The 16635-nt window shown below is 44.1% G+C and overlaps 1 protein-coding gene across 1 annotated transcript; it reads right to left on the bottom strand.

Moving 5' to 3' along the window:
• Positions 1–11987: 11987 nt before the first annotated feature.
• On the bottom strand, positions 11988–14809 carry PROP1 (PROP paired-like homeobox 1). The gene is made up of 3 exons (XM_040240393.1): positions 14701–14809; positions 13318–13550; positions 11988–12387 (listed from the first exon to the last, which is right to left on the bottom strand). The coding sequence occupies exons 1-3, from the start codon at positions 14807–14809 to the stop codon at positions 12049–12051; spliced, it is 681 nt and encodes a 226-aa protein (XP_040096327.1). The 3' UTR covers positions 11988–12048.
• Positions 14810–16635: the final 1826 nt, after the last annotated feature.

Consider the following 16635-nt stretch of genomic DNA (forward strand, 5'->3'; position numbering starts at 1 on the left):
TGCTGTTTGTACTGGTGGATGGTGGAGACTGTACCTAGATATGCAGTCTGGGAATTTGAGTGAACTGGAGAAGTCTCTCATATAGGAAAGAATAGTGTCTAGGTAGAGACAGCACAAGCTGGAATCAAGATTGCTGAGAGAAATATCAATAACCTCCGATATGCAGATGACACCACTCTTATGGCATAAAGCAAAGAGGAACTAAAGAGACTCTTTATGAAGGTGAAAGAGGAGAGTGAAAAAGCTGGCTTGAAACTCAACATTCAGAAAATGAAGATCATGGCATCCAGTCCCATCATTTCAAGACAAATAGGTGGGGAAAGAATGGCAACAGTGACAGACTTTATTTTCTTGGGCCCCAAAATCACTGTGGATGGTGACTGTGTTATTGACTCCAGGCTCACTCCACTCACAGCAAGACAGGCCAATGAATCCAAGAGATGAGGTGTTGAGGCAAGGAAAACGACTTTAACCAGGAAGCTAGCAGACTGAGAAGATGGCAGGTTAGTGCCTCAAAATAACCATCTTATTGGGATCTGGATGACAGGTTCTTTTATGCCAGAGAGAAAGAAGCAATGAGGAACTAAAGTCAAAAGGCAGAATAGAGAGGGAGAGGCAATGGGGAAGTAAAGTGAAAGGGTCTTCAGTCTTCCAAAACATCTCTAAGAGAATGGCCATCCTTTGGAAGGGGTATGTGAATCTCTCCTGTTCACAGGTGGGCAAGGACAAACTATCTCTCCATGAGCTGAACAAAGGCATTTTAGTTTACAGTCAAGCAGAGAGGTAGAGTCCTTCGGACAAGTCACTGAGTATGATTATAATAACAAGAGCAATGGAAAGCAAGTCAAAGGAACAGTTTCCAACATAGAGTCAGAACTGGCTTCCTCCCTGCAACAATTTTAGCCATGAAATTGAAAGAAGCTTGCTCCTTGGAAGAAAAGCAATGACACAGCTAGACAGTGTATTAAAAAGCACAGACATTACTTTGCTGACAAATGTCCATTTAGTCAAAGCTATGGTTTTTCCAGTAGATGTACAGATGTGAGAGCTGGACAATAAGAAAGACTGAGTGGACAATAAGAAAGGCTGAGTGTCAAAGAACTGATGCCTTCAAACTGTGGTGCTGGAGAAGACTCTTGAGAGTCCCTTGGACTGCAAGGAGATCAAACTCGTCAATCCTAAAGGAAATCAATCTTGAATATTCACTGGAAGGACTGATTCTGAAGCTGAAGCTCTAATACTTTGCCCATCTGATGAGAGCTGACTCACTGGAAAAAACCTTGATGCTGGGAAAGACCGAAGGCAGAAGGAGAAGGCAATGACAGAGGATGAGATGGTTGGATGGCATCACTAACTCAACAGACATGTTTGAATAAACTCCGGGAGATGGTGAAGGACAGGGAAGTCTGGCATGCTTCAATCCATGGGGCGGCAAAGAGTCAAACATGGCTGAGTAACTGAACAAGAAAAGAGACACCAGACTAAACAACAAGAGACGTCAGGCAGGCAGTGCACGGGGTCTTCACATGTTCTCTTCCCCATTTTGGGAGCCAGAACCCCAGGTCTGGAGGAAAAAGTGAAGATGTGCAGGGAGGGACTCCTCTCAAGACCCTTAAGTCTACAAGCTCAGAACCTGGAGACCTGGTCCTGCAACCTGAAGGCATCTGGTATCGTTTGCATTGGGCAGACAACCAAGCTAGATCTTGGGACCAAGAAGTGTCTGGAGCACTTAAAAACACATTGCTTGAGCTCTCCCAGAGAGCTGAGGCTGGTAGAGCTAGAAGTGGTCTAAGACTCAAGTCCCCAGGTGTCTGGGAGGGGGGTCCCCTGCAGGGTCCAGCTGACCTGGATAATTTCTCACATAAGCTGAACGCTTTAACGCCTCTGCTTTCTTAGACCCGGTTGTTTTATTGCATCGCCATGCTTGCCCCACATGTTCCCAGTCCAGACCAGAAGGCTCTCTGGGACTGTGCTTCCCAGCCCTCTTAGAGCATCCCATGAGCTCCATGGTCCAGCCCAGCAGTCTTCAGTAGTGAACTGGAGCGCCCTAATTGGTTTCATCACCAGGAGCCCTGAGCTCTGCTTCGCTACCCCAGAGCCCCTACCCTCTGCCTCTATGCTGTGTGCTAAGTGGCTTTAGTCATGTCCAGCTGTTTGCAACCAGATTGACTATACCTTTCCAGGCTCCTCTGTCCATGGGATTCTCCAGGCAAGAGTACTGGAGTGGGTTTCCATGCTCTCCTCCAGGGGATCTTCCCCACCCAGGGACAGAACCCAAGTCTCTTTTGTCTCCTGCATTGGCAGGAGGGTTTTTTGTTTTTTTTTTTTTAATCACTAGCACCAGCTGGGAAGCCCATTTCAGGCTCATGTCATTTGGCTTTCTGAACTTGGATTTGAAGCCTGCTAGTAATAAATCTTCCTGAAAAGCCAGGAATTTAGATTTCCCAATGAAAAGACAAATTCGTGATGTTTTTACCCTCACCTGGCTACTTTTCCCCTTTGGTTGATGGGGATGAGGGAGGGGATGTTGCTGCCTGAAAAACAGTTTTTGTTCCTTTTCTTTTCTATTTTTTTTTAACCCTAACTGGGGCAAAGATTGCAATCTTCTGCCAGGAAGATTCCAGTCTTCCCAGGAAGGAAGGACAGAGGAATCTGAAGAGTTGACGTATGCCTTGTCTTGCCTCCTGGGCTTTCTAAGACCAGCAGGGACACTGAGATGCCTTGTTAACCTAGCCAGCCTCAGCCCCTCAGTTTAGTCTCTGTACTCAGAGAGGCTGATGGTGGAGGGGGTCAGTGATGCAGAAATACCCTCTGCCTTCCTTCCCTGACTCCTCTTCTCTCCCTTGTAGTGGGTTAGTGGATGGGGCAGTGGGTGGGAGGCTGAGAGGCCTAGGGAAGGCAGGAAAAGCAGAGAACTTGACCATCAATCTGCCAGCTCACCCTGTCCCCTGAAAAAATGTCAGGGGCCTAAAAGTTGAGAGGTTTATTCAGTGGGAATCCTGAGGACTTCAAGCCCAAGACACAGCAATTCAGGTGACCTGGAGAGAACTGTTTCTCTGTTGGGGGTGGTGGGGGGCAGGTATTGTGAAGATTGAAACAAGGGGCAGGTAATCTGAATATTAAAAGATTAATTAAGAAAAACTATAACCAGGAAGGGTTTTGAATTCGTCCTGGATTTGATTCTGTGACTTTATCCCTTATCTTGTCACTTCTGCTATTATAGGCATACAAAATGGCCTGCCTCGGGGAGATAGCCTGACCCTGCCTACTTGGGGTTTCCAAAGTGACTCTGTGGTAAAGAATCCACCTACCAGCTTTTTCGCAATGGGTTTGCCGCCAGGACACAGGTATTGTGAAAACCACCATTAAACCTAAGAGAAAATGGGAAAGGAAAAGACCCACATCAATATCATTGTCATTGGACAAGTAAATTCAGGGAAGTCTACCACAACTGGCCATCTGATCTACAAATGTGGCTGGATCGACAAGAGAACAATTGAAACATTTGAGAAGGAGGCTGCCGAGTTGGGAAATGGTTCTTCAAGTATGCCTGGGTCTTGGAGGAACTGAAAGCTGAACATGAGCATAGTATTACTACTGATATCTTCCTGTGGAAATTTGAGACCAGCAAGTACCATGTTACCATCTTTGATGCCCCAGGACACAGAGACTTCATCAAAAACATGATTACAGGCACATCCCAGGCTGACTGTGCTCTCCTGATTGTTGCTGCTGGTGTTGATGAATTTGAAGCCAGTATCTCCAAGAATGGGCAGACCCATGAGCATACCCTTCTGGCTTATACTCTGGGTGTGAAACAACTAATTGTTGGAGTTAACAAAATGGATTTCACGGAGCCACCCTACAGCCAGAAGAGATATGAGGAAATTGTTAAGGAAGTCAGCAACTACATTAAGAAAATTGGCTACAACTCTGACACAGTAAAATTTGTGCCAATTTCTAGCTGGAATGATGATAACATGCTGGAGCCAAGTGCTAACATGCCATGGTTCAAGGGATGGAAATTCACCCGTAAGGACAGCAATGCCAGTGGAACCACCCTGCTTGAAGCTCTGGATTGCATCCTGCCACCAACTCACCCAACTGACAAACCCTTGCATTTGCCCCTCCAGGATGTCTATAAAATTGGTGGCATTGGTACTGTCCCTGTGGGTCATGGAGACTGGTGTCCTCAAACTTGGCATGGTGGTCACCTATGCCCCAGTCAGTGTAACAACTGAAGTGAAGTCTGTAGAAATGCACCATGAAGCACTGAGAGAAGCCCTTCCTGGGGACAGTGTGGGCTCCAATGTCAAGAACATGTCTGTCAAAGATGTTCGTCGTGACAATGTGGCTGGTGAAAGCAAAAAGGACCCACCAATGGAAGCAGCTGGCTTCACAGCTCAGATGATTATTTTGAACCATCCAGGCCAAATCAGTGCTGGATTGTCACACAGCTCACATTGCTTGCAAGTTTGCTGAGCTGAAGGAGAAGATTGACTATCATTCTGGGGAAAAGCTGGAAGATGGCCCTAAATTCTTAAAATCTGGTATTGCTGCCATTGTTGATATGGTTCCTGGAAAACCCATGTGTGTCAAGACCTTCTCTTACTATCCTCTCAAGGGCCATTTTGCTGTGCGTGACATGAGAGATGGTCACTGTGGGTGTCATCAAAGCAGTGGAAAGGAAGGCAGCTGGAGCTGGCAAAGTCACCAAGTCTGCCCAGAAAGCTCAGAAGGTTGAATGAGTATTATCTCCAATATCTGCTACCCCAGTCTTAATCAGTGGTGGAAGAACAGTCTCAGAACTGTTTGTCTCAATTGGCCATTTAAGTTTAATAGTAAAAGACAGGTTAATTATAACAATGCATCTTCCTTAAGAAGGAAAGGAGAATGTTTTGTGGACCGTATGTTTTGTGTATGGCAGTTTAAGTTATCAGTTTTTAAAATCAGTACTTTCTAAAGAAAACAACTTGACCAAAAATCTCACAGAATTTGAGACTCATTAAAAAAAAGTTTAATGAGGAAAAAAAACCCACCTACCAGTGCAGGAGACATAGGAGATGTGGGTTCAGTCCCTGGATTGGGAAGATGCCCTGGAAAAGGAAATGGCAGCCCACTCCAGTATTCTTCCCTGGAAAATCCCATGGACAAAGGAGCCTGGCAAACTGCAGTCCACGGGGTCTCAAAGAGTCAGAGGTGACTGAGCACGCCTGTTCAACTCACCAGTGACTGAGGTGAAACTAACACATCCCCCTGCCTGAGGCTTGCAGCTCTAGAAGATACTTGCAAGAATTGAATGGTCTTTTTCCTTTGTTTCCTCACCTCCCCCATCTCTGATCAATAAAAGAACCTGGCATCCAAGCCCCAACAAGATGAGTTTTTTGAGCCACTAGCCTGCCATCTTCTCGGTCAACCAGTTTCCAGAATAAAGTGCCTTCTTTATCTCAATACCTTGTCCCTCAGATTTATTGGTATATCCTGGTGCCGGGAGCCAGCACAAGGAGTCTCGCCCATGGCAAAGGTCATGAGGTTAAGGGGCCCGACAGGCAAAGGCGAGTCGGGTCTTAAGGGAGCCTCACTGGATCTGCTCGTGCATCTGCCCCAAAAACCAGAGTCTGCCTGCCTTACTGCATTATGCCTTTCACCTATATTTCTGACATTATGGGGGGGGGTGCTGTCCGCCACCACCTTTCTCTGGAAAATTAACTTAGAGTTCCAGTTAATAGTCTCCTGCATATAAAAGGAGTGTCTCAGGTCAAACCTCTCTGCTGGCAGACTAGCTTGTGTGACAGGATTATCCACACTCTTACATGATTGTTTACAACCTCTCAACCATAAACAGCACAGAGGGAGTTTGGAGTATTTTGAAAGTCTTAGTATAGGGTTTTTCTAAAGATAAAAATCATGTTGGTGAAGGGTTTCATTGCTGAGTTAATGAATGATTGCCACCAGGCCTCCATATCCTTAGGCACCTGGGAGTATGTTAATCGATGTAATTGGAATGTAGAAAAAGAAATATAGTAGTTTTGATGTCAGCAATACTAGACTTCTGAGTTAATGAATTTTCTCTTTGTTATAGATCACTGTACTCCTCTTTCTTTGTTATAAATCATTGTGTCCTTGCTATGTAAAAATGTAACTTTATCACTATCTTAAGACTAAATAGATCTTAAGGGGAAACAAGTTTTCTGATCAATTAACATTTATCAATAGAAAGAAAGGTGGGCCATAAAATGTTAATTTGTCTCCAGACCAGAAGATATTGTGAACCAAATGTAAGACCTTTGTAAGAACAAAGATATGCTGATAAGGGTTGGAGCAGCTGACACTGCGTGACTCTGTTTCTTATATTTATCTCTATGTACAACTAAAAGTATAAAAGTGGACCTGGAAAATAAAGAAACGGACCAGTTCCTGGAAAGACTGGTTTCCCCCATGTGGTCTTTTCTCGTTCTCTTCTTTTCTGGCTGAATTCCCATCTGGAGCGTGAAGGCTTGCCACCTCTACTTACTTGCCCTGGCTTCTAAGACCCATGCGAGAGGGAGCCCAAGGCGGGGCACCCTCTGCTATTCAAGCGGGCGCCGGTGGCCTACGTAGGTGGTGCAAACTCCTTGTCTTGGAGTTTTGTTGGTTTTCCACGTAAACCAAGTTATTCAGCCTCTTCTTCTCCACTAATTTTCCTACTGCACTATTCTTTTCTAATCTCTCTTTATATTTGTAATTAAATAACTTCTTTCCTAGGATGCCGACTCCGTCCCCGCTTCAAATTACCCTGGATCCACTGGGGCTGGACCCTGGCATCCTGGGGCAAGTAGAGCAAACTTGGACTCATTAACAAAACCAGATCTCTCGTGTTAAGGGATTTAGCACTCTGATGCTGAAGCTGAAGCTCTAATACTTTGGCCACATGATGTGAAGAGCCGACTCAGTAGGAAAGACCCTGATGCTGGGAAAGATTCAGGGCAGGAGGATAAGGGGATGACAGAGGACGAGATGTTTGGATGGCATCACCAATTCAATGGACATGAGTTTGAGTAAGCTCTGAGAAATGGTGAAGGACAGGGAAGCCTGGCAGCCTGCAGTCGCAAAGAGTTGAATACAACTAAGCGACTGAACAACGTATGGGAAGATACAAGTGTCCAGGCTTACTAAAATCATTTCTTTCATATGTATCTCAGCTATCTGGAACCAAATGCTTCTTTTGATTGTTCCCATCCTTAATTCCTCATTTACCATAAGGGGTAGTGGATGTGGCAGTTGGCTGCCTCCTGTGCTTTCGCACACCATACCCCAGGTCCTCAGCCCTGGCTGATGGCTGCCAGATAGCTGGTATTGTTTCACCTGGGCTCAGAAGTTTACATTTGGAAGGCTGGAATCCCTGATGGCTGTGGCATGGCTTCTTTATTGGTACAGCAGAAAATATTTTATTTCACAAAAATATTTCATTTCACAACCAGCAGGAGACAAAAGTTGAGGGGGACCCTAGGTACATGCCAATGCTTGTATGATCCTGGAAAGCTACTGAGAGAACCAACTCTGGAGTATAGAACCAAGAATAGATTTTAAAACCTTCAGTTCAGTTCAGTTGCTCAGTCGTGTCTGATGCTGTGACCCCATGGACTGCAGCACACCAGGCTTCCCTGTCCATCATCAATTCCTGGAGCTTGCTCAAACTCGTGTCCATCAAGTCAGTGATGCCATCCAACTATCTCATCCTCTGTTGGCCCTTTAACCTCCCACCTTCAATCTTTCCTAGCATCAGGGTTTTTCCAATGAGTCAGTTCTTTGCATCAGGTGGCCAAAGTATTGGAGTTTCAGCTTCAGCATCAGTCCTTCCAATGAATATTCAGGACTGATTTCCTTTAGGATGGACTGGTTGGATTTCCAAGGGACTCACAAGAGTTCTCCAACACCACAGTTCAAAAGCATCAGTTCTTTGGTGCTCAGCTTTCTTTATAGTCTAACTCTCACATCCATACATGACTACTGGAAAAACCATAGCTTTGACTAGATGGACTTTTGTCAGTAAAGTAAGGTCTCTGCTTTATGGTATGCTGTCATAGCTCTTCTTCCAAGGAGCAAGCATCTTTTAATTTCATGGCTGCAGTCACCATCTGCAGTGATTTTGGAGTCCAAGAAAATAAAGTCTGTCACTGTTTCCATTGTTTCCCCATTTATTTTCCATGAAGTAATGGGACCAGGTGCCGTGATCTTAGTTTTCTGAATGCTTTCTTATAGATATGTACATAAATCCCATCCCCTAGAGTGTCAGTTGACTTCCCTCCTCAACCAGGAGACAATTTACCTCCATTTACACATTGGTTTCACTATTTCTTATCTATAAATATGTTTGTTCTTTGTCCTATGAATTGGTTTTGACATCTTTATCATTCTTTGCCTTATTAGCAATGAATTAAATAAAATTTTCATATCTATGAGAGTCATGATTTTACCTTTTTCTGAGAATTATCTTTTAATGAGACAACTGCAGTAATGTTTGTGGTGGTAAAACAAAACAAAGTATCAAATCAACTGTGAGTCTCAAATGACAGGTGAATGGTTAAGTGGCTCATAAAGCTGCCAGTTAATGGAATGAAAACAGTAAACTATGTGATCCACTTGAAAGATGTTTTTATATCTATATCCACTTATGGTAGGATCTCATTATTTTTAAAAAGGAAAAAATTAGTGTGTGTATATCTATATATTTTTCTATGAGTAAATTAAGTTGTGGACAGATACACACTACTAATGTTGTTTATCTCATGTTGAGTTGAGTTTGCTTAACATGAGGTTTTGTGATTAATCCAGTTAATATATATAAATATATATTCAAGGTAATATATATTCATATATATAATATATATGTCTTAGAAAGTGAAGTCACTCAGTCGTGTCTGACTCTTTGTGACCCCATGGACACCAGGCTCCTCCATCCATGGGATTTTCTAGGCAAGAGTACTGGAGTGGGTTGCCATTTCCTTCTCCAGGGAACTTCCTGACCCAGGGATCGAACCCAGGTCTCCCACATTGTAGACAGACACTTTACCATCTGAGCCACCAGGGAAGTCATATATGTCTTATATATATATATAAATCTTTTGAGTTGACTGTTACAACCAGCATACTTAACTTTTTTAAGTTATAAAATTCCTATTAAGATTTTTTTTATGGTATATGGAATCCAGAAAAATGGTACTGATGAAACTATTTGCAGGACAAGAATAGAGACTCAGACATAGAGAACAGACTTATGAACACAGATGGGAAAGAGAGTGGGACAAATTGAGAGACTAGCTTTGAAATATATAAATACCATATGTAAAATAGATAGGTGATGGGAAGTTGCTGTATAACACGGGGAAATCAATCTGGTGTCTGTGACAAACTAGAGGAGTGTGGTGGGGTAGGAGGTGAGAGGGAGGTTTAAGAGGAAAGGAACATATGTATACCTATGGCTAGTTCATGTTGATGTCTGGCAGAGCCCAACACAATATTTTAAAGCAATTATCCTCCAGTTAAAAATAAATAAGTAAATAAAAAGATTTGTTTTATGAAAAAAATACCCAGAAGTTTCCTGAGGAACATAAGAAAAAGCTGGGAAAAAATGACAAGATTCATCTTGTATTTGAATAAGGAAATTTAACATTTTAGACCTATCAATAATCCTTACAATGTTTGATAATTAAGACTCTATGTAACTGATACCAGAACAGAGAAGCTAATCGGTGGAAAAGAATTAGGAGTCTACAACTGTCCCACATGAGAACTTAGTATGTGGAAAAATGTTTTTACAAACCAGTGTTAAACTGTTAAATTATTTTGGAAAAACCAGTTAGCTGATTGGGGGGAAATTAGATGACTATTTTACTGCACAAACTAAAATAAATTTAAGATGATTCAAGGCATAATATTTTGATCCAAATAATGAGGAAAATATAGGTGAAGCCAGGAAAAATAAGGGGAGATCTCTCACCCGTGGTTCCTGAAATACTAATAAAAGACGACTAGATCAATACACAAATATACAAGTAACTCAGAGAAGCAATGCAGAAGAGGAAAAAAAAAGTAAATTGTCAATAAACATGAAACCATCTTCAACTTTCATTAGCAATTGATTAATGAAAACTGAAAAAAAAAAAAAAATAACCACCAAGGAAACCTCACTCTCAGGGAACAACTTTTCCAAAATGATCAACGTCAATCATTTTTGATACTGATACTGATACTGATATTTTGAGAGGCATGCAAACCAGTATTATCTTTCTGGAAGGCAGTCTGGCCCAAAGGGATAATTACTTGGAAATGGAATTATCCATCACAGAGGTTTTGACATTTTTTATGTAATATCAATACGTATAAAAAATTGTAAACAAAATCCCTAGAGGCTTGTTTACTCAGAATTCTTCTATGGACCTACCCATAAGTGAAGTAGGCCTACATTTAAATAAGTTATGAGTAAAATAAGTACCTTATAAGCAATAAGGTATATAAACGACATCACCAACTAGACCACACCAGGTTTCTGTTGGGAGAGCTCAGACTAAGGCACTTCACCAGGAATGACCTCTTATGAGCCTCAAGACTCATGGTTTGCGAATGGAAAAGTCTGCCCTTAATCAAATTGTTCCTTCTCTATCAGAAACTGAAACTGAGCCTCTCTAAAACTGAGTTCCTTTCTGTGAGTTTGTGATTAATCTCTCTATTCAAAACTTTATTCACTTTTATTCTGACCTCAGTCCTGTGTCAACCAAACACTAATCAATCAGAATCAGACAACTAAAATTGCTGTTGTCTATAACATTGTCAACGTACTAAAATTGCTGCTGTAGGTATTACTATTAACACACAAACTCAGGTTTGTTTCTCCAGAGTAGGATAAGCTCACATATGCCCCAGGCATGGACCACCTGACTAGAGAATCATAAACTAGAGATATTCTTATTTCCACAACTATGATTAGGAGATGTCACAGAAATGTCACAATACGATGATTAATCTCAACTTATTTTTTCTTCTCCTTTAAAAACACCCCCGACTCAAAGACCAAGTTGGAGTGGATCTAACTTGCCTCCCATTCCCTTGCTTGGAGCCCTGTGATAAAACCTTACTTTGCTGAAAACATTCACTGTCAGAGTTTGGCTTTCTGTGCCACAAGAGCCTTTGCTCAATAACAAAACCACATTCAGTTGACTTAAAAGTTAGGTTGAAAGTAACATTGAAGATTCTTACAGGCTAAATATGTGTTATATCAGCTATTATTTATTTATTATTTATAACACATTGAGAGCTAGTCTTGTATTATCAGATGTGTAAGGCCAGTTGGAAGTGGGAAAGACTGGACCTAAGGGAACCAAGAAGGAGGATTAATTAGAAAATGTGGGCCAGTAGAAGCCAAGTGTCTGCTGGAATAGAAAGGAGAGGAATAAATTCAGGAGCTATTTTCAGAATGCGAGTGTGCTAAGTCCCTTCAGTCCTGTCTGACTCTTTGCAACCCCATGGACTGTAGCCCACCAAGCTCCTCTATCAATGGGTTTCTCTAGGCAAGAATACTGAAGTGGGTTGCCATTCCCTTCTCCAGGATTTTCAGAACAGAATGAACAAAAGTTAATGACAGGTTTGGGTGGTGGTGATGGGGAAGGGATGTATAAGTAGACTTATACATCAAATGCCTTACTGAAATCAGCTAGAAACAACAGAGATAAAGGTTCTCAGCTGTGATCTCAATGAGTGAAACCCACAAAGTTCTATACCCTACAACCATTTCCATTCATCAGCAGCAACCATTGCTTCCCTCAATTCCACCCTTCCACCAGTCACCTACACTGGTGTTTTTTACCTACATCTTCCAGTAGTTTCACCTCCTTAAATTTACTCAGTCACCTCAGTGAGACTTTCATCTTAATTTCCATTTCTACATTCCCAACCTCTGTGCTACCCCTCACCATATTTTTACTTCACCCTTAGAAAGAAGGAAATCACCCAGTTTTCTCTGTTTTGTGAGGGTCACAGACTGGGAAATTACCTTATCAGTACTTGTTTACTTTAGTTCCAGGACTTTGGTGGCTCAAGGCTGAGGGGAAGCATGGGTGGGGGTGGAGGGCAGGGCAGATGACCAGCAGGGGTTGGGTGCAAGTTGGGGTACCAGTCTTCAGACTGGTAGGGTCGAGCAAAGGAACTACCTGTGGAGGGCTGAGATGGAAGAGCATGGTTGTAGGGGTGAGGGAAGCAGGTCATTGGGGGAGGTGGTGTTGGGTAGGGGTAGGGACAAGAAGGGGGCTCGGGCAAGAAACCAGAGAAGGTGGCAGGAGACAGGTGGGCCAGTGGCTGGAGCAGTGACCGCTCTTGCTTCCTCTGCTTAGCTCTGCGGTTCTGGAACCAGACCTGAAGAGGGGGAAGAAGAGCCACATCAGAGTCACTCTCTCAAATAGGTGGTATTATCACATGCACCCTCTCTCCTTGAAGACTGAAGGTACAGGGCATAAAATTCCCCCACATCCCCAGAAGAGGCAAAGCTCTTGCAAAAGGCATAACTGAGCCAGACCTAGTGACAAAGTGAGACCACACCATTCCTCTAGTCCATGTCTAACTTTGCCCTTGGTGAGTAAGAAATGTCAACTTCCAACAGAAAAGAGATAAACGTGAGAAAATGACATTTCTCTTCCCCAGAGAGTGGGAAACTTCCCTAGGGTTATTAGAGTTTAAGACTATGGATGAGTTTAATTGTCATTGGCTGTAGGGTATAGTTTATTCTAAGATTAAGATTCCTAAGATATGGTTTCCCTCGTGGCTCAGATGGTAAAGGATCTGCCTGCATTGCAGAAGACCTGGGTTCAATCTCTGGGTCAAGAAGATCCCCTAGAGAAGGAAATGGCAACCCACTCCACTATTCTTGCCTGAAGAATTCCATGTATGGGCTATAGTCCATGGGGTTGCAAAGAGTCAGATACAGCTGAGCAACTAACACACACACACAAGACATGGTTAGAAATAAGGGAGTATCAGGCTGATCGAGCTTCAAGGCCATGGTTAGAGACAAGGTTACATATGTATAGGAATAGTTAGGGCTGTTCAGATCACTATTAAGGTTGGGGGTCGATACTGGGGCTTGATGTTGGAATTCAAGTTAGATTAGGTTAAACTCAAGTGACATTCCTGGTACAGATGAGGCTACCTTGACTGTTGGATAAGACTGTTCTGGTGAAGGTTTGGGTTAGGGTTATAATGCCCTGAGAATTTATGCCCCAGTAGTTCCCAAGCACTGAATTTGCATTTCTTCCTGGGGGGTGGAGGCACAGAATTCTGGGCCATCACCTGGATTCTGGCCTCACTGAGGCCTGTGTCCTGAGCAAGACTTTCTCGTGCCCAAATGTCAGGGTACTGGTTCCTCCCAAAAGCGGACTCCAGCTGGTCCAACTGCGCTGGACTGAAGGTGGTGCGGTGACGGCGCCGGGAGTGTGGCCGACCCCTCTGTCCTCCTTGTGGGGAAAGCTTTGGTCTCCCCACTCTTACACCAGAGAGATTCCGGTAGGGCTGAGTGTTCATGTCTGAGGAGGAGAGCGGGAGGAAAGGTTGCTGCCGCAGAGACCCATCCATCCATCCCAGACCACATATGCTGGAATCCCCAGAGTGTTGCTCATACTCTGCCCCAGCCAGAAATCCTTCAGCTTTCAGAACCAGCGGGATCTAGCTCAGCCTTGGCTCCACTTTGCTTCTGAGTCCCATAACTCAGGCTGCCATCTCCAGATGAGGTCCACACCTCCGACTCGTTTGGGGCATTCATGCTCTTTCTGTCTCCCTTCTGCACCCATATGCCCACTCCCTATTACATTCCCCCAGATGTGTCCCCCTGTAAGGCATGCCCCTCCACAGCCTTCCACCTCTCTGAGCATACATACCACCTTCCTGGATCTTACCCTATGTACCTTATGTTCACTCTGACACCGTAACAAATTGCCCAGGTCTCTAAGACCCCTATTACTTGCTCCCTGCTCTCATGGCTCACATGCAACTTAAAACTTTATACTGTTCCCATCCTATACCCTTCACTTGGGAAGATGAAACATCCCTCCCTCTTCTGCTCAGATGCACCCTCCCCATGCATGCATTTCATCTTCTCCCCTATCCCACTGCTGGCCCAGCCACCAGGCTGCAGGAACCTGAGCTCGTGGGAAAGGCTTGCCTCTTCTCCCTACAGGCTTACTAAGCCCCCACACTAATTAGTCTGAAAGCCAGTCAGGGAAGAGAGAACAGGAGCAAAAGGAAACACCTGGAAGGCACACACTGAAAAAAACATGTCTGGAGTGAAGATCCCATCCCCATGGGGACCCAGGAGGTGGTCCCCACCTGGTGCTCAATGTCCACCTCGGCCCCCTACTCTGCTCAGATCCAAAGCTCTGGTCCCTCCAGCTCTCTTCCTCAGAGAAGGCTATGCAGTCAGTGAACTCTGAGGTCAGGAGTGAGGAGACAGATTTCAGCTCTGCCTCTGCCCCCTCCTCAGGACAGGGCCTCAGTGACCCAACTCTGTAAAGCAGACAAGTTGTACCACCCCGTCCTTTCTAAGGTCCCCTTATTTTTAACATTCTAGGATTCTGGTTTTCTATTTCTCCTCTTCATCTTCCTCATGGCAAAGAGTTGCCCCATGGAGCCCACACACCGGCTGCTTCCTCAGGAACACCACCCAGAAGATTCACTCACCCACTGAGGAGGTCACAGTCTCAGCGGCTGGGTAGCCCTCGGGCCACAGGCTGCTGCAAACTTGCTCCTTCGCTTGCTTAGCCTGTTCACTTCTCCCTTCTGTGTCCATGGCTCACAAAAGAGACCAAAGACAGTCCAGTCCCGTGTCCTAAGTCTCTGATTCTGGATCAGTCTTTCTAAGTTTTTTTTCCCCTCTGTGCCTGGTATCTTGACTGTTCTCCCTCTATTTGTGCCTCTTTCTGAATCTCTCTCCCTAGGTAAATATAAATATAGATATAGATAGATATCTCTGTCTTTCTCCCTCTCTCCTTTTTTCTAACTTTTGTTTCTAATTTTCCATTCCCTTGCTTAAGTATGCTCTCCTTCTGTCTGTCTTGCCCTCACTCTTTTTCCTCTGTTTTAGTCTCCATTTTTCTCTCCCTACCCCTTCTCTCTGGGATGCCGTTCTCTCCCTTTGCTCTCAGCTGCCTACTTTCCCAGCTTGCAATCCCACACTACCTTTTTTCTCCCTGAGCCTTGGAGGAGTGACCTCCTCCTCACCCCTGTGGGCCCATCCAATCACTGCCTGGTCACCAGAGCCCCCATCATCAAGGGAGGATCACAGGCCGGATGAGAGAAGGTGCTCTGTTAGAGGGTCCAGGGACTGGGGCCAAGAGCTCATATTCCCAGAAGGCCAAGTTCTTTTGTCCTTTTAAATCCCCTCCTGGGAGCAGACAGGGGAAGGAGGAGAAAATGCATTCTGCCTGAGACCCCTCCTCAGAACCCCATCATGAGAAGGGAGAGGGGGTACAAATGGGGGCCAGGAGTAGGGCCTGTCTGGTATCCCATTATGCAGGTGATTCCCAAAGACTTCTTTCTAGGAAACTAAAAAGCTAAAAGACACAAGTACATTCTGATTCCTCCTAGATATCTTGATTCTCAGAATACTCTGGACACCGCCTCAGAACAACATAAAGCATAGGATGAGTCTTCTGGCAAACCATAGTTCTCAAATATTCTCTGCTTTCCTTTCCCAAATGTCACCTCCTTATTCATCCAGAACTCCCCAGGACTCCCTGAACTTCCAAGGTTGCAAAGAACTTCGGAGTACCCTGACCCTGAAGAGCGTCTGAATTTCAGGTACATCCTGATTCTCCCAGACCCCAAAACTCTGCAGAAGACTGACATTCTGATTCTTCAAGGAAACCTTGACACACCCAGCCTCCCTGAGCAGTCAGGACACCCTGACACCTGCAATAGTCTGCTTCTTGAGATTACTTAGCTCCAGGAAGTACATTCTGACATCTCTAGGACATTCTGACCCTTTAAAGACAACCCAGTATCCTAGGACTCTAGGGTCTTCTAGGACACACTGAAACCTAGAACATTTCACCTCTACTAGGAGATAATCCCTGTCACCCGCCATGAAATTTTAAAATCTCAATATAGACTGAATCCATGAGAATACCTTATTAGTCTTGGAACACACTGTACCCATAGGATCCCCAAGGTCATGCTAATCCTTCAAGCATATCCTTTAAAAATGCAATTCAATGCAGAAAACATGGTAATCTTCTAGGATTCTTAAGATTACAATATGATCCATGGATCAGAATAATAAGCAGCACACGAAAGCTTGTTAGAAATGCAAACTTGGGAACCCCACTTGAGTCCTGCTGAGTCAGAATCTTCACTGTAACAAGATCCCCAGGAGAACTGACTGTACACTTGTCTTCATTAGCTCTGGCCGCCATAACAAAATACCAAAGGATTGGTGGTTAAAACAATAGATTTCCATTTCTCACATTTCCGGAGTCTAAGAAATCCGAAACTAAGGTGCTAGCTGATTCAGGTCTTGAGAGCCCTTTTCCTGGATTGCAGTCAGCCAACTTCTGTACCTTCACAAGATGGAAAACTCAGTCCTGGTCTCTCTTTTTCTTCTTATAAAGATACTAA

This window comes from Oryx dammah, unplaced genomic scaffold (genome assembly GCF_014754425.2).
Source record: "Oryx dammah isolate SB20612 unplaced genomic scaffold, SCBI_Odam_1.1 HiC_scaffold_5, whole genome shotgun sequence".
Lineage (NCBI taxonomy): Eukaryota > Metazoa > Chordata > Mammalia > Artiodactyla > Bovidae > Oryx > Oryx dammah.